The sequence below is a fragment of the Ammodytes marinus genome, assembly GCF_949987685.1.
Source record: "Ammodytes marinus genome assembly, chromosome: 13".
Taxonomy (NCBI): domain Eukaryota; kingdom Metazoa; phylum Chordata; class Actinopteri; order Uranoscopiformes; family Ammodytidae; genus Ammodytes; species Ammodytes marinus.
In genome coordinates this window covers 21,648,309-21,676,295 of record NC_137217.1, presented here as the reverse complement: position 1 = coordinate 21,676,295, position 27,987 = coordinate 21,648,309, and the positions used below count along the sequence as shown (strand labels likewise).

General features: G+C 40.8%; 4 protein-coding genes across 4 annotated transcripts; 2 read left to right on the top strand and 2 right to left on the bottom strand.

Annotated features, from left to right (window-relative positions):
• The first annotated feature begins 42 nt into the window (after positions 1–42).
• LOC307259760 (glutathione S-transferase kappa 1-like) lies at positions 43–3,966 on the top strand. The gene is made up of 8 exons (XM_080039731.1): positions 43–242; positions 360–459; positions 543–624; positions 969–1,097; positions 2,796–2,941; positions 3,041–3,157; positions 3,250–3,343; positions 3,565–3,966. Exons 2-8 carry the CDS (start codon positions 391–393, stop codon positions 3,612–3,614), a joined length of 687 nt encoding a protein of 228 aa, XP_079895857.1. The 5' UTR covers positions 43–242; positions 360–390; the 3' UTR covers positions 3,615–3,966.
• Positions 3,967–5,414: 1,448 nt separating this feature from the next.
• Positions 5,415–11,963, top strand: styk1b (serine/threonine/tyrosine kinase 1b). Its single transcript, XM_080039725.1, has 10 exons — positions 5,415–5,794; positions 6,548–6,610; positions 6,808–6,978; positions 8,022–8,360; positions 8,510–8,691; positions 8,863–8,937; positions 9,480–9,688; positions 10,343–10,383; positions 10,847–10,943; positions 11,062–11,963. Exons 2-10 carry the CDS (start codon positions 6,556–6,558, stop codon positions 11,252–11,254), a joined length of 1,362 nt encoding a protein of 453 aa, XP_079895851.1. The 5' UTR covers positions 5,415–5,794; positions 6,548–6,555; the 3' UTR covers positions 11,255–11,963.
• An 87-nt stretch (positions 11,964–12,050) lies between these two features.
• On the bottom strand, positions 12,051–19,264 carry phc1 (polyhomeotic homolog 1). The gene is made up of 14 exons (XM_080039713.1): positions 19,126–19,264; positions 18,084–18,205; positions 17,862–17,972; positions 17,698–17,763; positions 17,457–17,600; positions 16,797–16,955; positions 15,892–16,614; positions 15,649–15,778; positions 15,363–15,541; positions 15,203–15,254; positions 14,992–15,079; positions 14,603–14,774; positions 13,571–13,805; positions 12,051–13,005 (listed from the first exon to the last, which is right to left on the bottom strand). The coding sequence occupies exons 2-14, from the start codon at positions 18,198–18,200 to the stop codon at positions 12,854–12,856; spliced, it is 2,328 nt and encodes a 775-aa protein (XP_079895839.1). The 5' UTR covers positions 18,201–18,205; positions 19,126–19,264; the 3' UTR covers positions 12,051–12,853.
• Positions 19,265–22,446: 3,182 nt separating this feature from the next.
• Positions 22,447–27,217, bottom strand: m6pr (mannose-6-phosphate receptor (cation dependent)). Its single transcript, XM_080039726.1, has 7 exons — positions 26,897–27,217; positions 26,145–26,317; positions 25,852–26,018; positions 25,555–25,664; positions 25,087–25,217; positions 24,252–24,378; positions 22,447–24,159 (listed from the first exon to the last, which is right to left on the bottom strand). The coding sequence occupies exons 1-7, from the start codon at positions 26,900–26,902 to the stop codon at positions 24,037–24,039; spliced, it is 837 nt and encodes a 278-aa protein (XP_079895852.1). The 5' UTR covers positions 26,903–27,217; the 3' UTR covers positions 22,447–24,036.
• Positions 27,218–27,987: the final 770 nt, after the last annotated feature.

The following is a 27,987-nucleotide window of genomic DNA, read 5'->3' as shown; positions in this document are numbered from 1 at the left end:
ATACATTTAAGAATTAGATTAGATTTCCCCCGTGTTGCAGGTTTTCCACATGAGTGCGCTAATGTGTCGCTGTGTGTGTCTTCCTTGAGCAGATATTGTTGTGTAGCTAACTGTCTGCAGCTAACTAACTGCTCATTTGTGCAAACATCGTTTTTTTCGTTAATCCTGCGCTAAAGCGTCAGTGAAAAAATTGATTCCTGTTCACATATTTTGCATAACAACAGCGGGCAGCCGTGCATCAGGTAGGTGAACTTTGACACACTGAGGCTGTCTCGGGCTGTCTGCAAGTGAAGAACCTCTGTGGGGTTACTATTATTCACACATTCAAACTGTCAACTTTACGTTTAATTTAAACGCAGTGTTACTACGAACACAAGAAGAAACGCGAGAATGACCTCGAGGAAAGTGATCGAGTTGTTCTACGACGTGGTTTCTCCGTACTCCTATTTCGGCTTTGAGGTTTGTGACTGTTGACTGTTGTCAGTTTGAACAAAAAGTCAAAGGTATAGAGAGTTGGAAGTTGAATTTGTTTTTGTTGACAGGTCATGTGCCGATACAGACATGTGTGGAACATAGAGCTCATACTGCGCCCTGCATTCCTTGGAGGCATAATGCAAGGAGCAGGTAATATAAATGAACTCGTAGGCTATACCTGCTGCAGTAACAAACATGTACTCAAATACTGTACTGAGTAGAGTTAAAATCACGTTCCCAGTTTCTCTTACTTCATACATCTATATCTCAGGGGCACATATTGTTGCTACTTTTAAACTAAAGTTAGGTATTCTACAGATTCAGAATAATGATATTATTATCACATACGATATGTTTTATTTAAGGTGAAGATAAGTTGTATCATCATCAAAGTATTGAACACATTAATGCATCAATTATTATATGAACTATTGCAGAGGTTATACATGTTCAATACTGTGTTTATTTCATATACAATGTATCTTTCATGACAGGCAACAAGCCCCCTGGTCTGGTTCCAAACAAGTTTCTGTACATGACCAAAGATATGACCCGCTTGTCAGAGTATTTTGGCGTTCCTTTGGAGGCTCCAGCCAACCCCTTTGAGGCCATGTTCGAAAAAGGTACAACAAGCTGCAGGATCAATACTGTATGTGTATTGATGAATTAGACTGTGCCTAGCCCTAGATATATTTAACTTGGTTGAGGGACCCAGCACTAAAATGAGCTGCTGGGCCCCTGTTCTTCCCCCTCTCTGTGCATTGTGTACATGTTCCTGGCTCCTGGGTTGCTGTGTGGCAAACTGACTGATTTAACACAAATGTATTAAGGACTATGCACCATATCGGCTAAAACAATAAAAGTAAAGAATATTAATCAGCAATGATCCTGATAATTGAGTTAATCTTTTAGTCAGTAGCCCCTTTTACACAGCCAGTGAAAGCCGGGAATATGCCGGCCTTTCGGCCCTCCCCCCAGCTGTGTAAATGCGACAGTTGCGGAACGAGGGAAGAAAGGTGCGAGTGATCGTTCCGGGAATTTTACTACCTTGGGGGGTAGTAAGATTCCCGACACGATCAGTTCCGCCTCTCTGTTTAAATGCTCCAGCTTGTTGTTGCGGAACAGGGGGGCGTTTGACGTTCCATAGTCTACGTTCTAAACATGCGACCATGTTAGCAGTTGAAGGACGTGTGTTTAACATTAACCACGGCGGCCTGATGTCCCGTAAAAATCACCAAATAAAAGGAACGGTGTATAATCTAGCTGATCATAAGGTCCGTTGCTCAATCCAAACCCCCGCGCTTCATTTTGCAGAGTGTATGAGTCTATTTCTGCCCAGGAGAAGTTGTACAATGGAAAGCTAGGCTAGGCTAAGTAAGGGATAAAGTATAGCGAACGGGTCACTTGCTAGAAATAAAGACCGACAAGCTGAAGCAGGAGCCCGACGCGCAGCGGAGGGCTCTTGTTCAGCTTGAAGGTCGACCTAGTAACGGGGGAATAGTCTGCTCGCCCCGCTAGACTGTCTGCTTCAGCTGACTGAAGGCTCCGGCTCAGCTGTTAGCCACAGAGCTACTGTTTTGCTAACACATTCCGCCGCCGCTATTATTATCCTAAGTCTGAGCGTATATCCACACTTTATTTCTGTCTACAGTAACGTGACTTCACACACTGTGTGTATGTGTATGTCTGATTGGCAGATCGCTGCCCTCACAAAGAGACTCGCTCACAACCAACCTGTCACACACACACACACACACACACACACACACACACACACACACACACACACACACACACACACACACACACACACACACACACACACACACACACACACACACACACACACAGAGGTGAAGCGGTCGGATTGATTTAGTCAGTTTGGTTAACTGTCCCAGTGATGTTGGACTCAGCGCGTAGCGAGATCAACTGGCACATCGTGGGGACAGTAAAATACGGCCCTCTTACTGCAAGCTCCAGCACTTCTGCTCTCAATTCACCGGCCATTGTTGTTGTTGTAAAGCAGCTGACCGGTGCGGCGCTAAATGTTTACGTCACACCTGACGCTGTTTACAAGCACCTCTTTCATTCCGGAGCGCTGTGTAAAAGGGACTACTGATGCGCCAGCAGGCTGGCGTTGCTTGGTTCTGTGTAAATAACACAGAAGCAAGCAAAGCCGGCATATTGGAGTGATGTTGTTCCGTCAATATGCCGCAATCTCTGTGTAAAAGGGGCTAGTGGTTGGAAGCATTTCTTTGTCAGGCCGAGCTAATAATAATGCAGTGAGTTTCAGGTCTTCTTATTCTTCTCTTTCTCTATAGGCTCCTTGTCTGCGATGCGATTTGTGACAGCAGTAAAAGAGAAGGAGAAAGGGGGAGACAAGCAAGTGGAACAGGTGTCCCGGGAGCTGTGGAGAAGGATCTGGAAGGAGGATAAAGACATCACTAAACCTGAATCCCTGTCTGAGGTATCTGATTTATCCATCCGTCTTGTGTTTGAGAAGATTAAAACAAGCCATTTGGTTCTGCCGTTGTGTCACTTTTTTTCTTCCTTTTTCCTTTTACAGGCAGCGTTGAAAGCAGGCCTGTCCAACAGCGAGATTAAAGAACTGCTGGAGCTGTCCACCTCCAAGGAGATCAAAGACAAGCTGAAAGGAGCAACACAGGAGGCACTTGAGCATGGGGTTAGTTGTCCTTCAGTTCTTTTTTTTTTATAGATTCAGACAAAACATTAAAATGTAAAGTTGACACGATTTCTCCTGCTGCCTCTTCCCAGTCATTTGGCTTCCCTATGATGGTGTGTCATGTAAATGGAAAGCCAGAGATGTTCTTTGGCTCCGACAGATTTGAGCTGATGGCCCACTGCATTGGTGAGAGAAAGCTACTGTACTGTAAATCGTTTACAAGAAATGTAAAAGTGAAAGTAAAAAAGACAACTGGCAAAACTCTTACTGACACACATTACATACTGTGTTGAGGTTTTCCCCTTTTTTGTTTTTTTGCGTTCTGCAAAGTTCAGAATCTACTTGAACATTACACTGAAAGTGGCTGTGATTCCCACCCGATCTCACTCTGTTGTTCTCTGTTTCAGGAGAAAAGTGGCTCGGACCTCAGCCCAACCTATCAGCTGCCAAACTGTGAGAGAAAGGCCTGTGTTTAAACACTGTTGCTCCGCTTGCAGATTTTAGAATTTTCATTTCATTTTAATCTTTGATTTTCCCCATAATTCTTCAAATATCATTGTTTCTATGCTGTGCCTTCTGAAAACAATTGCAAAGAGAAGTGTAAATAATGTAACATAAGTATGGTAATTATTTCCATATTAAAAGGAACATTGACAACTTACAGATAATAAAGCTTGTTGTCGATTTTATGGGAATAGAAAGATATGAAAATGATGTAATTGTGTAAATGTTGCATTATGTAATGATTTTGCGTTAGTTTATTCTTTGTAAACTGTAATACTGAATACATTGATATGACTTTGATCATAAATCCCTCTTTGGCTCAGTGTTTTTCTTTATAGAAAGAAGGTCATGAGTTGATAAACTCTTTGGGGCAAAGGCCTTTCTGTACAGGTTTCCTCCCACAGATCAAATACATGCTGGTTAGATAGATGGAAAGTTAATTGCATATACTGTATGTATTCTACTGGGTATGTGGCTGTCTGTTGGTGTTTGCTTTGTGGTAGACTGATCTGGGTGGGTCCTCTTTACAAATGTGAGGTTGGATACACTCAACATCCAGGATGTGGATAATGGCTGGTTGGATAAAACATTTGCATTTCCAATATCAAATCAAAATTACAACAATGGTAGCACATTTGTACATTTTATGTCAATTTAACACAACTTAAATAATAACATTTCAGTAAGTAGCTGCAATACAGGGACTATTTTATTGTGTGTCTGACGTATCACCCATCTGATTTTACAAAAATGGATTGAGAAATTGGATTATTATTATTTTTTAAATCTGTGTATTTTTTTTGTTTGTTAAACATTGCATTTATAAAAAAAAAGGTCAGAAAATTATCTGACCACTGGCATATAAATGAATTAATTCTATTATAAGAATATTTTTGAATTATTTTTATTGATCATATTACCAAATCTTTGTCTTTCGTACACATACTGTCTGCTTCAGAAACTACAAGGACACATGTATTGTATTAATAATGTAGTAAAGGTAAAGTAAAGTAACTAATAGGTAAGACCTTAAAAATTGTGTGTTGGAACTTGTTCTTTCTTCTTTCCCACAACAATCATTTTACAAGCACTTAGATGTATCTCGTGAGTGACCCTTTGGTAAGGTCTGACCCCTAATAAACTAGGAACCACTTGACCAAACTACCCAGTTGTTTACAAAGCTGTCAAAACTAGCTTTCCCTCGAGCAACAGCCAAATGTTACCTTTGAATCAGTATAAAGAAACTAATAATGTAATATATACAATCATTTATCGCCATAATACTTTAACTTGGATACTTTTATACATTTTGTTATACAAAATTAAGTCAGTAGAATCTTTAATACAGAATTCATTTGTGTAAATTTGTGAAAAATCACATTGTTGAATTGGTACTCTCATCTTCGTAAATAAAGGATTTGAGTACTTCTTCTACCAGTGCAAGAATCCCATATCTGAATTGACAGCATATTTCAAGTGATGCTGGGATTATTTTGCCTTGTTTATTGACTAAACCTGGGGGAAAATGCCATTTGTTGTTGGTGACGAAAATACCCCAGAGAGGCAAAGCCTGTCGTACAAGTTGCAGTGCAATGGAGACCGAATGCTTAACAAAAGGCTGATGGTTCAAAATGACAAGGAGCGGCAGGACCAGTTTGCCCAGACAAAGAGAAGGAAGGCAGGGCCAGAAGCAGCTGACGTTGCCCTACTACAGCAAATACAAATGCTAATTGCAGAATGTGGTAGAGCAGACTGTTTACTGTAAAGGGGAGGCAGGGCAAGACTAGTACCGTCAAGCTGATATCAGTGGGATGCCTCTACCTCTTGAAGCAGAGACACAGGAAGGAGAAAGAGGTAAATAGAAGAGAAGAGGGATAAGGTGTGGAAGGCGGAGTTAAGAAAACAGTGTAGGTGGAACATTGACAAACAGGGAGCAGCGCATTGATCCCTTGAGCCCTGCCAATCGTCTCTGGCAAAACAAAGACTATGAAGATCTGAGCTGCTCAGCTGATCTATACCGGACTGAGCTGGGAGGATGTAGGAAAACTGCCTGGCTGTGTGAAAGAAGAATAACCTGAAAAACAATAATTTTTATTATTATTTAGGATTCAAGACACAATTGAAGGAGCAGAGGTAAGGACTTATTACTCTACATGTCTGCTCTATGCCGTGTTGTTATAGTGGCCCTGGGGTGGAGTGAGCTAATAGTTATGTATGATATTAATCTTAAAATGCTTCTCTGGTCACTGTGTTTCTGTGATGATCAAGCCTTAAAAGGATTGGTGTGATTTTGTGCCCTTTAGATGTGTAGTTCACGTGGCCTGTATGTGTCCTTATTGGATGTGACTTAAAATGTTGCTATTTCTGTTCCTATACACTTCATTCACAGCAGCTCAGTGTGTTCAGATAGACGGATTGAAGTTTCCTCTAATAGTGGGGACATGTTGTTTTGTGTGTGTGTGTGTGTGTGTGTGTGTGTGTGTGTGTGTGTGCGTGTGTGGGTGTATACAGCTTTGGTTAAGGTTTTGTGCCATGGTTAAACTTGTTTTGCACACCTTGCAGACAGAGAGTGATAGCTCATCTGAAGTTCCTGGTCTCAGTTACACGTTCGCTCAGGCGCCTTCTCATGCTGGATCCCTTCCGAAAGAGTCATGTTGCTATTCACAGATTTATTCAAGAAGAATCACTACCCTCATCAAAAGTCTATGTGTTGTTTATCCACAACAAAGACTGACATAACAACTATAAGAATATGGAAAATAGTTTTTTTAAAAGCCTATTGAATGTAAAGTTTGACTGTGTGCACCCTGTATGAGGACAGGGGCAAAGGGGAAACAAATATTATTGGCAAATGGCAACAAGTCTTGAATCTCATCTCTTTTTCAGTCGACAGGATGTCTTCTGTATCAGAAGCAGACTTCCGCTGCAAGCAAGGAGACACTATCTGTGGTGAGTGTTTTATCAGCAGAGATAGAATGGATGGATCAACCTGTTCTGGCCATTAGAGGCACTTGTTAAAAGTTTACCCAACAGACAAAAGGTCAACATACCAGCGCAGATTCCAATGACATGTCTGCTATACTCTGGGACTTGCTGAGTGAGTAAAGGATTGAGGAAATATTGTATGTGTGTGCTCCTGTTTGCAGAGATCCGTGTGTATGAGCAGGAGGTGATCATTGTGCCTGTCTTTCTGCTGGCTGCCTTCCTGGTCACTGTGGTCTTCATTCTGCTGCTGCACTTTTGTCCAGAGAAAGTCGATCGACTCCGCCCACAAGCCAAGAAGTCGCCCACCAGGAGGGTGCTGCATGGCATTGATGGTAAGACGCTGGATTAGACATGAGTTTGTTGTTGTTGATTTCAATCAATGAAATCATATCCCTGTAACTAGGTCTAGGGTCCAGGTTCAGTATGCTGATATTCTGATGATGATGTGGTTGCATGTTTTAAACTGTCCTTTTACCCCACATTCGTTGCATAATTTCTGAGTTATTATTTTGTCAATTCAACAAAGTACACAGCTGCCAGAAACCACAAATACAAGAAGAATGACAGATGCAGCTTTAGAAATGTACACATCTGTAATGATCAGCCAACATATTATTATAAAAGGTTGTAAAATATATAATTTCATTCACAAATACAGCAGAAAAATCTATCAAACTGTAATAGAGTCTATTAAAGGTTCAGTAAGCGGAATGGTCAGTTTAGCTAACTTCCTGTCACTGACTGCAGTTAGCAGTCCCCTCCCTCGTCACCACATTAATGCACTGCGGTCTTCAAACAGTGAGTTATCTAGCAGCATCTCAGATAAGTAAGTGTGATAAAACATGATAAAGACCATCAAAACAGACATTGGGAAGAATTTTTACCTGCTCCGCCATTGTAGGCGCATACACATTCACCCGTCTGTTGCTCTGCACGTGCACCGGCAGTGAGACGGGTGTCGGTTTGTAGTGTTCTCTCTTGTGATTGGATATTAATTTTGGGATCCCCGAAAAGTTTATTTGCCGATTACATGCAGAGCAGCTGACTGAGAGATCGGCTTTATGAAACGCGCACACTATGTAAGTTATCACTGTATGAATAAAGAGTGATTTAACACTTATATTAACATAAATAAATCGCTTAGTTCACCTTTAATTGTAGAGTAGCCTAATGTCATCCCAACATGTTTTTGTGCATTTAACATTTAAAGTGCACGTATGCCTGTTAGATACTGACATACTATATTATCGATTTTAGAAAATTCACAGTTTCAGTTAGACATTATTTCTACCAATAACTAATATGTAAATAGTTCTGTTTACCTAATATCTTGTAAATTAGATTTTATTCTCTTTTTGTCTCTCTCTGTCCATAGCCCCGCCGGGTATCAATGTGCTGGAGCATGAAAGTATCGCTCTAGACACGCCCAGCTCCTACTCCACCTTCCAACCCTCCAACACATACCCCTCCAAAAACCTCTCCACGACTGTGGCCATACCTTATCACCCGCCAAGCCCCCCACCGCAGCCCTTGCCCTTGAAGCCCAGTTTTGTTCCCATTGTCCAGCCCAGAGAATTGCCCCGTCAGAGGCTCCCAGAGTCCTTCAACCTGGTCACCCCTCTGCCTGTCGCCTTCTCCCTACGCCCAGACAACGCTGTGTCCATCTACAGGGCGCGTATGGAAAACAGGAATGTGGTGCTGCGAGTCCTTAATGGTGAGAAGTTGAATCGAATGGAAGTCTGTTTATGAACAGAGCTTTAAATTGCCTCATGTGCATGTCTGTCTCACCTGAGTGTCAGGATCTGTTACTGCAGTGTTGTTCCTTGTTGACTGTCATCTCCATCTCATTCTTGCCTTCTGCAGACTCTGCTGATGCCACAGAAAGACATAACTTCCTGGGCTTTGCCTCCTTCCTGTCCCAGCTGGGCCCACATCCCTTCCTGCCAGAGCTTCTTGGTGTGGTCTCACTTCGAGCTCCTCTGGTTACAGTGGTGGAGGAGCTGGAGAACAGAGACCTGCTCAGCTATCTTTGGCGATGCAGACAGGTAGCCACATTTTTGCAGTTGATAACTACTGCTCACTTTAGTGCTGAGGCTACATAGGGATCTCCCCCCCAAAAAATATACTTAAAGCAAAAGTAGAATTCACAAAGGAGCAAGGATAAGCTCTTCTTTCAAATGGAAAAGCAATTTCTCTTTTTGTGTTTAATTTCTCAGGAAAATATGGATCCTCCATGCGAGATGACCGAGAGGCGAATATTTACCATGGCCAAACAGGTGGCCTCTGCACTGGTAAGTATGCTAATAAAAGATGGCCGCAACCTTTTTCGGACCACATGGTTGACTGTCACATCATGTAGGCCTGGCCTACATAATAATTCTGTCCTGAGTGACCTTGCCACAGTATAGAATGTCCCTGTTGCCAGGTTCTCCCACTCCAATACTCCTTCATAATACCATGCAACAATTTAACAATCCCAAAAATGACAGATTTTCTTGTGTTATTGTTTTTTAATTGTTAGGCTGATAATTGCGCTAGATGAAAAGTTGAAGGACTGATAAAGTAATTTAATTTCATCCTTAAGTAAACATGAATATCTGAGGCTAATTTCCATCCTATAGTTTTTGAGACATTTAATTTCAAAACTCAAAACCACAAATGTGAACTTCATGGTGGTGCTTGAACCACAGACATAACCATCTCTAGAAATATGTACAAAGATCATCCAAAGATGCCGTTTCTGTGCAGATTGTCTTATTTACTAAAATTATCCACACAGGCTTGTGTGTGTAATCCTGTGATTGCCCCTTGATTTTTATTTTTGCCCAATCAGGAATTTCTTCACAGCAAGGATCTTCTCCATGGAAACATTCGTGCCCGCAGCGTATTGGTCACTAAGGAGTTCACGGCCAAGCTGTGGGGCCTGCATGGGGTCTACACAAGGAAGAACCAGGGAACCACACAGAAAGATGAGCCCAGTATGAAGAAATGGCAGGCACCAGAGCTGTTGGCCAAGAGACCTTCAGGCCAGAGCAGCGACATGTGAGTTTTAAAGCTCCCATATTGTACACTTTTCGGTTCTATTATACACCATATTATATGGTCTTAGTGGTCCCTAATACGTTTTTCTTTAATTGTTTGCTGAAAAAAACTTTCAGATAATTTATTGTACTATGCTGATGTTCAGCTAATCTCATAATGGCCTATTTTTTAAAAAGAGCTGCAGCTCCCCTCGTAAATATACAATCTTTGAGCTCCCCCCGCCCCCTGTCCGGAAGCGAAGCCAGATACGCCTCGCCCTCTGTCCGTCAGGGCCGTGGACCAATAAGAAATAGGGGTGTGGGCTGCACAGTGGAAGCTTCTGGCTTTCCAGTTTGTGAGGTCAGAATTCTGACTGGAGTATATTGGGGGGGGAGGGGTGGGGGTTTCAGAAAGGGGGAGAGTGAGAAAAGGAGAGATTGTTATTTTTTTAAATATTTTGGCAGTCTCTAGGCACACCTTGGACCCATAGATGTTAGAACACATTTAAAAAGTGCATTTAGCATAATATGTGACCTTTAATGTTTAATTCTCTGGTGATGTCTTTAGTTTACATTCTCCAATCAGCAATGAGGCACAGATTGCATGTTCTCTAGTTGAAGAGCATTTACTGAATGAGAGACCCTAACCATTTTCCGCCTCTGTGTCCCTCACTAGCTGGTCGTTTGGCATCTTACTGTATGAAATGGCAACAATGGGTAAGTTGGTTTTAAATGTTCAGAGCAAACGTTGAAAATAATGGATGTACCTCCGAATTCTAGACAGAGCATTGCAATCTAGATTCTTCACCATTAGATGACGCCAAAATACACCTTAACTACACACTTTATCTTAAATATAGTATCCTATCTTACAATGTAATTATTGGTAATATTGCAAACCCATCAGCAGGACAATTTAATAGCAATATAAGATGTTTATTTGAATTTGCAACAATGTGATTAAGTACATAAATCTGTTTAGTGTTGCATATGCTCAGATAGACAATTTAACAGACTTGTCCATTTGGCTGACTTGCCCATATACAGCTGCTCTAATGGTTTTACAGAAAATGTATTATTCAACAAGTCTATATATTCATATCACAATGTAGAAGTACATTTAGTGTTTGTATCCGTATTGCACACTCTTATACCTCCTTTATAACAATTACCTCTCCAGGTGAAGCTCCATTTGCAGACATCTCAGTTAATGAGCTTCTGCAGTTTCATCAACGAGGAAAAAGTCTGAAGAAACCTTCCAACTGCTCCAACACGCTGTAAGTGTCCACTGCATTGCTTTATATAACTACCCAACCAAAACTAAAGCAGAGTGCTGTTTCTCTTTGTGTTATGTGCTGCAAAAGCTCAGACTATTTTATTTTGTATCTCTTTTAGACACTCCGTCATTAAGAGTTGTTGCCAGTGGAAGGATCAAGAGCGACCATCTCTGGATGAGTTGAGCCGCAAGCTTGCCTCAGCAGAGAAAAGTGCCTCCGACAAAGTCATGAAGGTGTCAGGGACCGTTAACATCGAGCAGTACCTACAGGAAGCAGGATACGGGGACAGCAACAGCTACACTGTTTTCTGATCTCTGCCCGTGACCAGCAAAACAAACTGCAATTTTTTTCCCCCCCAAGCCCTCAGATGCTGCACTTCTACAAAAAAAGCATCTCCTATAAACTCTATTTATGACGTCTTTGGGGGCCGAAATAGTTATTTGACTTTGTTAAGTCTTCTCTTTCTTCATTTTCATCCGAGCAGGTCTTTGTCTGCGCAAAACATTAATATCCGAGGTTCGGTCGGGGAAACACAGTACAGCGGTTACTTTGTAGTAGTACATTTTGTGGTTTGTGAACTTGACCAATGTTGTACAACTGCTACATCCTGAACTTGTTGCAATATGTGATGGTTTTAAGCATCTTGTTTATAGCCTTTGAGCAATTGTGAACAGATGTAATTTTTGTTATTACCACTTTTTTTGTATTATTATGTTTTAGGCAGAGGTATAGAAATGAAGAACACATCAAATGTATTTATGATTTTGTCACTCTGTCTTCTCCAAGTTCCATTCATGTGAACATCTATGAGCAAGAAAAGAGCTCAAAATGTTTACACAAATGCAAATGTGAATAAAAAATAGTCCTAAAAAGATCTTTTTGATTTTTAAGTGGAAGTCATGGGTAGAGGTTGGATTGTTTTTTTTGAATATCCAACTCCTAGAAAATTACTCATGTCCTCATTGTCCTGTCCCAATCCCACAAGAAAGTAAAAAAAAAACCTGAAAGAAGGATTCCCGTACCACCCACTCACATTTAGTTTTTTTCCTGCCCTGTCCAAGTCAGGTAAAGAATAGTGTCATTGATTCTCACGCACAACCACACAGGTCTAGTTACAGGTATTGTTTATTGGTTGGTAGTACTGCATAAATGTACACAGAGCACTTGCACTCAGCCCATGTGAGAGCAACCTATGAGGAATACCTATTTTTCAGGTAGTTAAGTTGAATAAAGCTACTAAAACTATATCTTATCCATGAAAAAATAATTTTGATTGTAGTACAAAATGGGAGAAAGATACAAAACTAAACTTTCAAGAACTGGTCAAGTAAACTAGTTTAAAACGCCAGGCTGCCGAGTGTCCTTTGCTCGATGTGATTGGAGCCTGGATTTAATACAGTATCTATGGTTAAAAATAAAGTACATATAACTACTAAAAGACTCACTGAAATATTTAAAAGGATGTGGACTGTTGTTGACATCATTCCAAATCATATTACTAAAGTTAAAGCACCATTTGAAATACAGCAAGAAGGCAATGTTTCTTGTTTTTTTAACAAGGTGAACCGTCCGAGCTAGGAGGCATAGCTGGCTGATTAGCAGTTTCACAAGAGTATACGGTATAAAGGTCTCTACTCACAGCGACAGAAACAAAATGACAAACACTTCTGAAATTGATACTTCAGGATTTCCATGCTCACCTCTCACACATGACGGTATACATAACATACAATATGTTTTTGCACATTCAATGTCCAGGAAGTAAACTGTCCATCACCATGTAACCACACGATTGATGGTGCACCATTGCTTTGTAAAAAATAATCCTCATAGATTTTAAGTCTTTATAATTTCTTACTAAAAAGTCATCAACCACCCTGGTGTGTCCCCCTCTAAAGCGCTGAGGGGCATCACTCACGCAGGGTGTTGATGGAGGCACAGATCTTGAGAGCGGGACCCAGCTTGATATTCATGGTGGAGATGAGATGGTCCTCTCGTAGAAGCAGCAGAGCCTGTCCGTCGATTTCCTGCGACAGAAACTGGGCAGCCAACTCCTCACAGCCTGTACACACAATCCCCGACAAAAAGACGTGAAGATGGAATTGGTACAAGTAGAAAAAGTACTAGAACATGGCCAAGGTTTACAATAGGGCTGTGAATCTTTTGGAATCCAACGATTCGATTCCGATTCCTGGGGTCACGATTTGATTCAAAATCGATTTTAGATTCAAAAGGATTCCCAATTCAAAATCGATTTCTGGACTCAGTTCAAAGGAGGATTTCAGGATCTACTCCAGTCCACTGTGTGCTAAGAGGCGTTGTGGCAAATTATGGCATTAAAGCAAATTAAAGTCCATGTCTTATTTATCTGCATTTACGTCTATTTAAATGTGAAGCTTGTAATGCATGTTTAATGCAAGTTAACATTACTGGCGGCAGCAAATTTTTTTTAATGAAAAATAAAATTGTAATTTCTTTTAAACGACTTTGGCAAATTATGAATCGGTTTAAAATCGCAGGAGATAGGAATCTTATTATCTAATTATTTACATAAATCAAATTTTTTTCACCATCCCTAGCTTACAACAACTGTTTACTTGTCTAATGTAAAGTGAATGAACACCAACCTTGAAGTGAAGAGATAAACCTGCAGACTTCTTCTACGCTCCACTGAGCTGGAGTTGCTGACAGGAAGCTGGCCCCCTCCAGTGGGAGGCTGCCAGGGGCCGAGCTGTCAGACGGAGGGGCGCTGTGCCGGGCTCTGGAGCAGGAGTGTGAGGAGCTCGGGGACAGGGAGAGAGAATCGTCCTCTTCCTCTCCGTCGCTGGATATGTCCTCCGAGCGACTGGACTCAGAGTGACACTACGCGCCCAAAAAGAAAGAGACAATGATGAAACCTCAGAGAGTAAGCTGCTTTTTTTTCCTTTCCTGGAGAGGTAATTGTTATAAAGTAGGTAAGAGTGTGCAAAATGGATACAAACACTCTATGTACTTTTAGATTGTGATATGAATATATAGACTTGTTGCATAATACATGTTCTGTAAAACCAATAGAGAAGCTGTATACGGACAAATCAGCCAAATGGACAAGTCTGTTAAGTTGTCTATCTGAGCATGTGCAATACTTAACAGATTTAACAAATTCCCATGAAAAGGCCCCAAACCCAGCCAATGTTGTATTTCTACTCTCAATACTTTCTGAATCCTCTCGTGTGTGGCACTCCCGGCAATTCATTGTTTTTAAAAATGTGATTCTTCATAAACACAAATCTCAAGTAACATTCTTCATTTTCAAAGTAAAAAGTCAATAATTTCTTGGCACTTGAAAAGCTGTTTTTAACATCACTCAGGCAAAAACAAATGCATTTATTTGGGACTATTTTCAGCTGCAGAATATTACACAATTGGCACAATAGTATTTCTAGCAGTAGGAAAGTGTACACAGAAATGCCTACAGTGCCTGATTCCACTGTGTTGAAGGAACATGTCATTCAGTGGAACTTTGTGGCTCATTGATGGGTTTTTAATGTGACGCCAGATAATAATAACACTAGCAATACTCACTAACAGGATGAGTACATTGCTGGTTTGAAACTTTGTTGACAATAAGAAAAAACACAGAGCTCAACCAGCCTCCTCCTTTGAACTACAGATCTTACCTTCACAGGTAAATGCCTGCTTGATAATTTATTACAGGTGCTATTAGAGCTGCTCCTGCGAGAGGGGCCCCTTCGCCTAACAATGCCCTCAGGGGGTGCTGGAGGCGATGCCAGGCCCCCTCCACTTCTACCTCTGCTGGTCTTGAAGTGTTGGCTGCAGCTCACATTATATCTGCAGATACAGGAGGACAGTCAATACTCAAGAAGACATTCCTAAGGTTTTTTATTCTTCTATGTGCTTGTACAGTATCTGTGGCTGGTTCCCTTCAATACATTTCATTATCCAGCCTTAATTTGAAGAACAGCAGAGTTTTTGGAGGTATAAGAACATTACCTAATAACAAACCAAAAACACAATGCCAAAAATGGGAAGCTGAAGTGAACCGTACCTCTTAGCGCAAGTATTTGAGCAGAACCTCTTTGACCCTCTGAACTGGGTGGCCGGGGCGAGGCTTCCACAGTACTCACATTTTAACACTGAGGAGGAAAAATGAAAAGGATCAAACTATGTTACGCATGTAGGAAATATTGACCGTGCACAAAGATTCATGGTATCATATGTGATTACATTTTTTTATAAAGAGTTATTTCATTACTTACACGCAGGTCCGTTCTCTGAACGGCCAACCAAATCTTTGAGGAGTCCAACAACCTGTCACATTAAATGCAAGCCTCAGAGTCAGGTTGTTTTTATCAGACAGAAAAGTGCATAGCAAGTGTATTTAAAATGATCTGTGTTATTATAGCTGGCTGCACTTACAGGGAAGGGCTCAGCTCCCTCTTGGATGACAAAGCCCTCTATGAGGTGTGTGAGGACTTGAGGTTTGACCACTGCCTGGGGAACAGGCGCTCTGTCTTTGTCCCCATGCCCGCCTCTTGACAAGGGCAGAGGCAGTGACAGGGTGGGAGGAGATGAGAAAGCAGCCACTACAGCAGGAGCTAGTGAGGTTTGAAAAGAAACGGATTCCTTGACTTAGTTACAATTTTAAAATCATAGGCATTGATGATAATCTATGCTTGTGTTCAAAATAACAAATTTGAAATACCTGAGTCCTTTGTGGGGGCAGGGGATAAGGGAGGTGCAGAATCTTTCATGGCAGCTAAAGATTCGGTCGCCATCTCATTCGATGGGTCACAATCAGATTTTCTCTTCAGAGAGCCAATGGCAGGCTTTACCTAATGATAAATGGAAAGAAAAAGCAGGATAAACTAGTCATTCTTATATTAAACCAAAGAAGTGTCAGTATCACTTACAGTAGTCACAACCTTTTTTAAATGGTTGATTTTACCATTGCACTGTTGTGGGAGACTGCGCTAACATTCCCACCAGCTGTGCTCTCCTGGGTCGTTATGCTCCGGGCCTGTGCCAGGGCCACAGCTTGGGCGTTTCCTGCTAAGCCCTGCCTGGCTCCAACAAGCTGCACGGGGATGTGGGGAGTGCTGTGTCCCCCGCCGTTGGCCTGGCTGTTGCTAGGCGGCGCCGGGAGAATGGGAGGTGGATGTCGAGGGGACATATGCACAGGCAAGCGGTGTCCCTGAGATGTCTTGGGCTGGATTGGCACAGGGCCTTTGTCCGCAGTAGCGCTGGCCTGCTGTAGGGGCTGGACCACCAGAGTCTGTGTGTTAACGTTGGCTTTTTGGGTCACAGAGCCGATAGGGTAGCCCTGGGTGGACGTAGGAACACTCGACGTCGGCACCAGGATCACGGGAGGCCCCGCAGAGGAAGATAGGAGGAGTTGGGAGAGAGGGAGTGCTTGTTGAGAAGAGGTGGAGGAAGGGGCTACAGAAGCAGCAGGGGTGACAGTCTTTACGGTCATAGTGTTGGCGGTGGACTGCTGAGCAAAGCCGGGTTTGGCCATTTGTTGCGGTTGCACATGCTGCTGCTGTACGCTGTGGGCAAACTGCTGCTGCTGACAGAGAGGAAAGCCGACCATGTCTTTCCTCTCCGGAAGCTCAGACTTGACAGTGACTGCTCTGGGAGTGGAAACGCAGTGTAGGGCCAGATTCTGCACCTTTAAGATCAACAGAGGAGCAGGATATAGTGAAATGTATTTGAAGAAAAAGTAGCAGCATGTGCTTGGTGGAGTCAAATAGTCCTCCCATGATAATCGTGCCTCTGAAAATCACATATTTAAAACTGTTTGATTTTGAATAGCTCAGAATTCAGATAACATGTGGTTAATGTTACTCAAACCTGATCATTGTCAGACTGGGCACTGGCAGCTGTAGGAGCAACTTCATGCTGCTGCTGCTGCTGGGGCTGTGTCTGTGCGACTGCTACAGTAGCTGTTGCTGTACCACCAGGCATGAAGATGAGCTGAGAGGCAAGGGGAGCCCTGAGTGTGCGGTTGACCTATGTAAAGAGCAAGATAGATTTAAAAAGCAACCTTTAAAAAGCAAATAATTAACTTTAAACTTTAACTACATGAAATAGTTTATCATTATTCAAAGAGCTTCAATGAAAAGTTGTACGTCGCTTTGGATAAAAGAGTCTGCTAAAATGACATGTAATGAGATTACGATGAATCGCTGCTTATGCTGAATTGCTGGTTTCCTTGAGAAACTTGGAGCTAAGATTATGTAGGTTTTATCTCATATAGAGTACTTAAAGCAGTTATCACTGCCTGGGCTAGCAGAGCTTCTATTTTTTTGTTAAAAGGATGATACAAGTTATGCGTAGCACAAGATACCAACCCAAAAGTTAATCTTTACTAAACCAAATCAATAATCTTTATACAAACAGTAGAATAAATTATGAATTATTATATCATGACTGTAAGTAACAAGTAGCGTGCATTCAGTTATGAGATTTTCACTCTAAAACAGACACTGCACACAATCATTTTTAACTCACCCTTAGAAACATCTGTCCCTGTCCTGCAGAGTTTCCACCCAGCAGCACTGACTGGTTGAGAGCTGTTGTTGTTGCAGCGTTTGCTGGGCCGTGGGGTCTGGGATTTGTCATGGTACCTCCTGCCGATGTGGTGCTTAGGTTGACCTGGGAGGAATAGAACATTGTGCATTTTTATCAAACCCACCTTACTCTTTCAAAAAACAGTTGCGTTACTTTAACAAGAATTGACATGAAAACTTACTGTGGTGGTTGCCTGGGAAATGCTGTTACTTGGGGTATTGGACTGACGACTGGCTGCGAGTGTGGCCTGGTTTAAAGAGAGATATAACAAGGGGAAGGGGTGTAATGATTCTGCTTGCCATATTTTTGCACTTGAGTGCATTTTCCAGTCATAATTTGCCTTACCTGTTGCACAGCGGCCAAGTTGTGGAGTTGGGCACTATTGATTTGCTGCTGCAGCATGAGCTGCTGGAAGTACTGGGCTGCATTTGGCTGCCTTTGCAGTGCTTGGAGAGCCTTAACAAACACACACACAAATACTGTTTTAAGACTTATCCCAAATGAGTTATATTCATATACTTTGATCAATTCATTTATCTTTTCATCACATCTATGGTTGATGCACACCTGTACAGCCTGTCTCTCATATAGAGACATGTGGGCTATCTGGGGGGCTCGAGAGTTCCCGCCTGTCTGAGGATTCCCATTCGTGGTGCCTGTGTTTTGGTCTTCACCTGCATCCATGTTTTCTGTTCAAAACACAATAGCAACGCATCAAAAGAAGTTCAAAAACTATTGTTGCAATGTAAACACACATTCATATTTACAAAAAAAACATGCAATTTGGCAGTCTTTACTGTGGGCCACGATAATAATTTTCAATACAATTTAAATATAGATATGACAACATTATGCCATTTTTGTAGGCCTACTGTATCTTTATTGCAATGTAACATTATACCTTGTCAAATTCCTTATAAACCAAGCCTACCTGGCAATAAACGTTCTGATCAATCATCTGATACAAACTGAAGTACTCCAACCAAACACTGCGTAATCATAGCATTATAAATGTCAAACAGACACTGCTGATGACATGAATATATAGAACAACTTGTAGGGTAACACAGCTGGAGTATACTCTCAACATTTCCAGTAGTCTGATTTTAACTGAGTGTTATCATTCCAGAGGGCCATAAATCACAGTAACCCAGCACATACAGGGATTTTATCGTAGTCAATATGCCACTTATAGTCGTAGCGAGCAGCAGCATTGTTTTCAACATGATAGATGAATTCGAGGAAAAGCACAACATGGAGGAAAACTCAAAACCACAAGTAAGAAAGGAACTCAGCAGCTGAGGCTAAGTACAATGGACTTTGCTAGTTAGCTAACGTATCTCTCTCTCTCAAAAAGTCTGCCCTACTGTGGCTAAAATACATTTTCGCTTGAAACCGGGCCAGACAAAAAGGCTGTATGCATACCTATTAAAATAGAGTGGCGACGAAGTTAGTTTGGTGGCAACAAGTAGCGTTTGTTAGCCGAGAAGGTGCAGCGTTATCAAACACTAAACAGGCTAACTAACTAGCAATGCTAGCAGAAAGCTAGCAAGTAGCTGGCTATAAAAAGGCAACGTTTTGTGATTTTTCGACATGCTTGTGTGTTTACCTCTCCTTGGTATGTCTGTCCTTTTCACAGTTTAATGCAATCGAGTTTATATTGCGATCTTGGTTTTGACTGCAAACATCGATAGCCCCTTTCAGGGTTTTTGCCTCCAACAAAACCCCGCCCCTTCTTCTTCTTCTTCTTCTTCTATTTCTCCTTGTGGTGTAGGCACAAACCACAGCCACCTACTGCATCGACCAATAATCCCAGGGCTCAAGGATCTATTTTACTGAAAGATGTTACTAACATAAGAAGTGCTTTTTATTATAGCCAAGTTGTTTTCCTAAGTCAAAGTGTATCATAACTCATTATGTAAAACTATTAAGTTCAACAATGTAGGCCTATAGCCTAAATATTTTCTGAATAATGAAGTCTATTGGAAGCTGCTAACACATCTACTGCACTGTTACTGATTGGCTTCTGATTCATAGTCTTAAAATATTAGTATCAATCATGTAGGTTACCTTTTTAATCTGCATGTCCAGAAACATGTATTCTGGGGTGCCTATCATCTTTGTCACATTTCTATTTTAAACCAACAGGCCAGATGAGGTGGCCCTGGGATTAAAGTTGCCTCCGCTCTCCCTCTGCATCTTTGCATCCCACCCATAGATAGTAAATAATAGATCCCACCAAGCAAGACGTAACATATCACGTTACATGCTTCAAAGACCTGTATAGATGACAGCTCATAATTTGTCTGGGAGGTTTAACCTGCCAAAGGCCCACTACTTTGAGATCTGTATAGGCCTAACCACTACATTTCCACGGCAACTGACATCAACTCTGAAGCCCTCCTTAAATCTGTAAACCAAAGGATCAGTATCTGCTATCTGTGATCAGGCCTTAAATTTGCCCGGTTAACCAAACTGTGCACAAAGCCTTTATGATGACGAACATGACATTCAGATCGTGACTACATTTACATTATTTCCTTTTAAATAGTTCAAGTATGCTCATTTGCAACTGTTTTCTTAATTTGGGACAACTTGATCATTGATGAAATGAAATTGTTGTTTCAGCTCAAACTCAATTAATTTAATTTGATCCGACCTAGAATTGAAAGAAGAAAATGTTGACAGTTTAATAGCTCAAATTATTTAAATTTCCTAAAAAGAAATATCCCACACATAACTCCTTGTTTGTCTGTTTTATTTTTCATTTGTTAAAAGAAAAACATGTTCAACTTAGAGTAATTCCCTAAATGGGTAAGTAAGGACAAACCCAATCATTTGAGCATGTATTAAAGTGCAGATAATAGTAAGCAGTGTAGCGGCTGGACCTACAAGCACTTCAACAAGTGTTTCTTCCAACATCCTAAAGAATGCTTGATAAATGGCTATATCATCAATTTCAAAGACATCTATGACCAGTGGAAAAATGACCGTCTGAGCAAGTGTTGGAATGATGCCATTAAAGTTGTGGTCAATGATGCTCAGCCGGAGATGGTGGATTAAAGCATCCAAGAATACAAATGTCATCACGGCATGTATTACTGGCCCCTGCCATGCATTAACAGAGACTATAGCTGTGTGTGCCAACATGTCAAGTTCTCCAGCAAATGACCATAACATGTCATAAAGCTTAAAAGCAGTTATTTGTGCTGTGCCATACACAGCACGTGCCATGGTACAAAAGGTATCCTTTCCTGCTTGCATCAAGGCAAATTGGTTGGATGATGGGGTGACTTTTTGACCGTTTGCTGGAGGCATGCTTCCTTGTAATAGTGAGATGCCAGGTAAGAGTCTTCCCAGAGTCCTTTGGCGGATGCCATTCTCCGTAGGAATATAGAGACAAGGAGGCTGAAGCATCTTCCTCCCATCAACCCCACCGCTGTAAAAACAGGTGAGAGCCTGCACTTGTGGACTGGCTGAGCCTGCTGAACAGCTTCCAGCAACCTGATATAGCAATCTGTGCCTATGAAGTCCTCTGTGGCTTGTATTCAGCGAGTTACTATGCTTTGGTGGCAGAATAGGCCTCAGAAATGTGACCTTTGTTCCTCTGTAGAGATGAAGATCTAGATCAGCAGGCACTGATCTGAGTGGAGGCCCAGGAAATGTCAAGTGCCAGGTACCTACACTGCTGAATATGCCCATTTTGCGGGGAGCTAATTTTTTTAAATAATAAAATATCAGTATTTTAAAGAGTAACAAAAGGGTTCTTCTGCTGAAATACTGACTGAGGCAAATGTCTGGTTCTATGATGGAATGGAATGTTTGACACAGTTCTAGAGTTCTGAACTTTGTTGTGAGACAGAATTAAAACGCAAATATTAAGACAGTTTTCATTCATTCATTTATGGAATAAAATTATTGAGTCAAAAATTGTGGTTTGCATGTCTCAGTCCCAGAAATACAGTCAATGCAGTGCCTGATAGGCTGCCCTACTTAACAAGATGTTGGCATCTATGTGCCTCTAAAAGTTTAAATATTTAATAATTCCCTTTTAGAATTTATTAAACAGGTCCAATGAAAAACCGGGGTTTTAAACTGGTTCACCATAAATGCATCATGCCATCCCTGCCCTCAGGAAACCTGAGTCCACATATGATTTCAGTGTACAAACAATACACTAACTTGCATTTTCTGCATCTGCTACACTCACTCATAGTCAATGTATCTTGATGTCTATATAAAGCATTAAAATAATAATGACAAATAAATACAAGTAGGCCTATTTAATTGATGAAACGTACTGTTGGTTTAGTATTCAGGAGGTATCCTAACAGCTAGCTGTAGAGAATAGGGAGGGGGCATTGTGGAAAAGAGACAGGAGTTCATTATTGTCAGCAATTTGTTAATTTATTGCACAATATGTACACTTGAAATCCAGAAACGTAATGTATTCTTAAAGCTACCAGAAAAAAATGGAAGTTGTTTTAAGTGTATCATATCATAATTGACAGCTCATTCGTACACTTGCATCTACCCTTACCGCTACAGTAAACTATAAAAAGCACAAGGGCTACCACTGTTGCTCACAAGACTGCACATTTGACTTCATCATTTCAATTAACCTCATGGCAGGTATTTAATTACTAATACTTGTTTACTTGACATAGGAAAAGTTATATTTTGTGTGTTACATGTGTTGTATAATTTATTAATTTCCAGTTTTCCTTTGAATAGGGTTTCTGGGTAAAAGTGGGTTTTAAAGCCTTTAAACTGATCCAAAAAGCACAGCTCAAAATACACAAAGATCTTATCAATGTAGTCAATATAAAAGAGTTGCCAATAAAATTTTGTTGTGCATGAAATGTTTTTATTTAAACATTTTTACATCCATTCAATATCCGACGATGAGTGCACTCCAGTGTGTACTGAGTTCACCACAAACAAACTACTTTCATATTTTGGTTTTGGTGGAATCAGAAAACAAACAATAGGGTTTGTGGCTTGAAATCATTCCCGGTCCAAATGGGTTATCACATTAGATTTCAGGTTTTCCAGTTCCCTACACGACCAAAGATATAAACTTTCCCACCGGATCTTGATCCAGGAGTTGATTCAACAAACTAAGCAAACACATGTCAACCATAAAAAACACAAAAAGAAAAAAAAGATAATAGAAACAAACAAAACAAAACAAGTGCTCACACTGAGAATTCTTTAGTAACTGAGTTCAAAACTTAAACTTCTTAATATAACTGGTGCCATCAAGGTAAAATATCCTGCTTTAATCCTCAGCATTAATCTTTTGACATTTCTAAACATATAACAAACCTCATTGTTAATTATAATATGTTCTATTGATACAGGAGGGGTTAGGAAAATGAAATGCTTTCATGCCTCTCGATCCTCTTAAAGAAGCAGTGCAGCAGGCATGAAGCGGCCTGCATATTGGGCCAAGACAAGAACAATCTACTCTTCACCCTGTAATGTTGGAGTGAGTTTGGGTCCTTTTTTATCATAGGAAAACAGATCTGAGTTTACCCACTTAACTTTCATTACAAAGTATTTTTCTGAATATTAACATAATTTTTCCCCCCTGTACAAGTAATACAAGTATACTATACACACCAGTTTCTTAAATCATAAATTGTGAATAGCAGATTTCATATATAAATCATACTTCCATAACGTATTTTTTAGTTGGATTCTTCGCTTCGGACACCAAATATGTAAGTTCAGCAGATAAATTGAATATTGTTGTTGACCTTTCTGCTAAAAATGTAAGTGGACATTTGGTTACAACTGTCAAATAATAATATAATAATAATAAGTTAGTTAGTATCAATGTGAATGCTTTTCCCCATTGTGGAAGAACAAATAAATTGCCAAACTTAAAATCTAATTCAGTGAAATTCTAGTTTTTGCAGTGATATCTTCTTAAACAGCAAGGCTGTAAGCGCACGCATGATACTAAAAATAAAACAATTTTACAGTCTCATTATCTTAATTTTCTAAACAAACTGATTAAAGCTAAATTACACAGGCAAAACCACTTGTGTGTTTTTTCACCTGCGACTGTCAGTGCACAACCAGGGCCAGCGAAGAACAACTTGCTGGAACCTGCACCAACTTAAAACAACAATCAATTATTAGCTAGGCAGAAAAAGATGAGCAATATGTAACTGATTTGTACATCACGTAGGAATCCTACTTCACTTCTCCCTTTTGTTTCAGTTTACCATGTAAGAAGAGTCACTCTTTATTTTCACTTTGTATTCTCAGGTGAATCACACAGAATAGCAGGAGGAGGCAGGTCTGTCAGCCCGATGAGTAACGTGTCCTCGAAAAGGACAAGCAGATCATACAGTAGTTGCCCTAGACATAAGTCTGGAATACACAGGTCCTAACCTTTACCAGCACAAGAAAAACAAGACTTGTGTTTAACAGCAACTTCATCTAGCCTGCGAAAGAGTGAACTGTGTCATACAGTGACATTTTCTGTTCCATTTCAGACATACTGAGGTCACATAGGCAGTAAGTTGTCATCTCTCTCTTCTGGCTCTTCTTCTAAAGCTTCTGTGGTTGTTCCCCTGTAAGTGGAGGCATCCTCTCGGTTCCGTGACCGGCACACAAAGTCACACCCATCCTGTAAAGGAGGGGTATAGTTTGATATGAATTTCCTAAAAAAAGTCACATGAGCCTTTCAGTGAGGTTATTTATCATCTGCACTAGGCTTACCGCTGTCAGATTGCCAAACTCCGACCAAAATGCATAATTTGGAAATTGCTCCATCCCTTTGGCCCCGACAATCAGTCGTTGGTAGAGGAAACCTCCAATGAGGTAAACAGCCAGGACGCAGATGGCACTGCAAGAAGAGAGAACCTGTGATCACTGATCGTTTCCCTGTTGGCGACTTCAGTGCACTTCTAATCGCACTGTTACGATAGCAGAATGTGATTTCAGTTTTCGATAGAACCGCTGATCCAACAACCTCACACTCTGAAGTGTGAAATATATCAGATGAACTGTTCGAAAACTCAAAGGAAACACACACCCACTCGCACACACACACACACACACACACACACACACACACACACACACACACACACACACACACACACACACACACACACACACACACACACACACACACACACACACACACACACACACACACACACACACACACACACAGAAGTCTTCCTTTATAGTAAGATATTATACGATTTAACATTAAAAAGGTGGAGCCAGCGATTCTGGATAATGCTTGCTGTCAGATTTTTTCGGGGGTCAAAATCAGTGAGTATCTCCTCACCATCCGCTGCCTGAAAAAAAAGCCTAGGCTCTGTATATGGCCAGGTTACTATCATATCTATGGTGCCCCCCCTTTGTTTACATACCCATTTAAGGAGCCTAGGCTGTGTATATTGACGCCAGATTCTTTTGTCGACGGGGAGCGGTTCATGATATTCAATGATTGTGACAAAACTGATTTTTGTCAACAAGCGTTCTCCAGAATAGCTGACTCCACCTTTAGGGCTTCTGTGTCATTACAGACTTGTTTACTCACATTATGAGAATTATGGAGCCAGCGCTGAGTTTGGACTGAAGTGGGGGACACACTGCACTGGAGTCCATCTCAAACAGGTAGAAACAGTCACTCTTCCTTTCCCTGTCCTCCAACGCCACCTCCAGCTGGCCCTGGGGGTGACATGGAGAGAGACAGAGGTAAATAAAAAGCAGCACACACTGAGAAAAGGAGGTGTTACACAGTAGAAGCATTAGGTCACATTCAGACCAACATCCGCACTGTGTGAAAAAGACAACCACCTTAGTCATTGCAATGAGACCACTGAAGGGGTGACGCATAGGGCTCTCAAGACGAAGAATGAAATGACTGCCATAACTTGTGAAACCCTGTGTCTTAGTATTAGCAACTGCTGAGCAGTGTTTGTGGATATGTTTCTGAAAGATTCCTTCCTGGACCACAGGTCATCTTCCCACCAAATATATATACAGGTATATCTGTTTCTTTTACCGATTCTACGTTCCTGTTGCAAGAGATCATGACCATGGCTTTCCTCTTTTCCTTGGAACAGTGCTCATCATATGCCTCGCCGTCTCTGTAGATCAACATCACCCAGTCACCTGCAACAACGGTAAAGTGTAAAAATGGACAAGGCTAACACAAAACTGGTTCTATTAAAAAAAATTAAAAACATTAAGCGGTTCTTAAGCGTCTGGCTTACTCAAGAGTTTCGTAATGCAATTCAACAACTTAAGATCCAAATTCACAGATTGTTAACATTAAAACGCATTCATCAAACATACTTACTTCCTCCAATGGCCTGTGTTGCAGTATACATGCCAATCACTTTTGATTTACTTTCCGTTTTGCTGTCAATCTGAACAACACCGGCTCCTGGAGTAGCCCCTGCGTCCCCACACAACTGGAACACATACGTGTAAGTCTCATCTTCGTTTTTGGTCGTTGCTGTAAAGCTGTCAACGTGAGAACAATTCCAAAAAAACAATGAATCATAAGTGAGCTGTGGTGAAAAAGCACAACACTGAATGGTAACAAGTCAACCCTAATATTGAACAGCACGTATAACAGTCACTTCTTACTTCTTATGAGCTAGTGGCTCCAGTCGCTGAAGAACTTTACGTTCTGATACGGATTCAGATTGAAGTATACAGTTCTTGGTGATGTCAGTGGTGTACACCCCTCTCCCACACAGCACCAGCTGAACAGCCAGGGTCCACACTAGGAAGGGCCCGCCACCGTGACTGTTGACCACCTGACACAGATGTGTGTTAGGTTAGTAAGTTATCCAACACCAAGGTACTCACACAATTTATGTATTGCACTGTTCCCAAGGCAAAATGTCCTTCAATAAAATGTATTCTAATCTTTTCCTTAATAACCAATATATAACATACTGTATCGTATTAGAGAAGATTTGATCAATATGGCCCACTGCAATTTTAAAATATGTAAACATAAGGTGGTGGGATTGTGACTTGCATCTGCAGTTCACTATACACAACTTGGTCATGCTGGTTTTTATTGCTTCCTGAAGAAAAAAACTACAAAGAGGACGACCTGTTTCTTTCCTGGAAAATAACATTTAAAGTGTACAAAAACAAGTGTACAATGTACAAATAACTAAAGTTAGGAAAGCAGAACACAAAGAGTAAAGGCTGATCATGTGATTGGGTGAATTCAGTTATGAAAGCACAATTTTTTTTGTACAGTATGCAGTATGCTCATCTCCGCACGAGGCATGAAGTTTCCCCTGAGAAAACATTGAAGATAGCCCTCTGAGAAAAGCCATAGGCTACACAGAGTTTAACTTATAGCTACATTGTGCACCAACCTTCATGACTGCTTCTGTTGTGAAAGAGAGGAGACCAGCTTCTTTGATAGCACCAATTTCACATATAAACTGACTGTAGTTTTACAGCTGACGATGTAGAGCTTCGGAGCGCTAATGTCGCTTCCTGGTTTTGACTTTTATCAGCAAGCAGCAGCTATTTTTGAGCGTATATTAAAAAAGTTAATCTGCATATAGTCAATGTAATTTAAATGGAAGTTGTTCGCCGCATGCTTCTCTGTCCTGGACAATAAACGCGCTTTTCCCCTCAATATGTGTGAAGTGGCATCCGAGCAGCTAACAGGCTACAGGCTTTAGACAACAGCAGAGTGCGGAAGTGAAACTAAACACACGCGCACGTGACCGACCAATGAGCTTCAGCTCTGCAGCTGAACGAGCTCACGCCTGCATCATCTGATCAACCCGTGGATTAGGATAGATATAGTCCATGGATGGATAGCATGTAACTACATTCAATTGAGTAAATATATATTTTGAGATAGCCTATTTAGTGTCCCCTCATTTAAAAGATAGACATGTTTTAAAAATTATATGTAAAATGTATGTGTGTATTTATGTATCTATAGAATAAATTGCTCTGTAATTAATTAAATGTTAAGATGGTACATTCCTATCAGGCATTTTTAAAGTAGAGTGCCCAAAACTCCCAAAACTTGTTTAGAGTAGTTTGAACATTCCCTCCAAGAATCATCATCAGAATTATTTATTATAAGACTTTAACAACAAGACATCATTTAAACAGGTAGGACTCTGATCAGATTGATTTACCTGACACAATGCCCTATTCTTCTAATCATAACCCAGTTTGCATACTGCTGTATGATAACAGTGAAGGTGATAAAAACATTACTGCGTGGCCTGTGTGTTCTGTTTTTTTCTTTTTCACCAGGCAGCATTGGCTTAGTTAGTGGCCTATTGGGATGTATTTTTTAAACGCTTTTATTTAAAACAAACGTTTGGTTCATAAAGAAACAGTCAAAAGATATCGGAAGCAAGTATTTTGTATATTGCGATTAATATATCCATTTGATAGCTTACCAATTTAGCTAGCTTGCTAACCTCAATGGAATGTC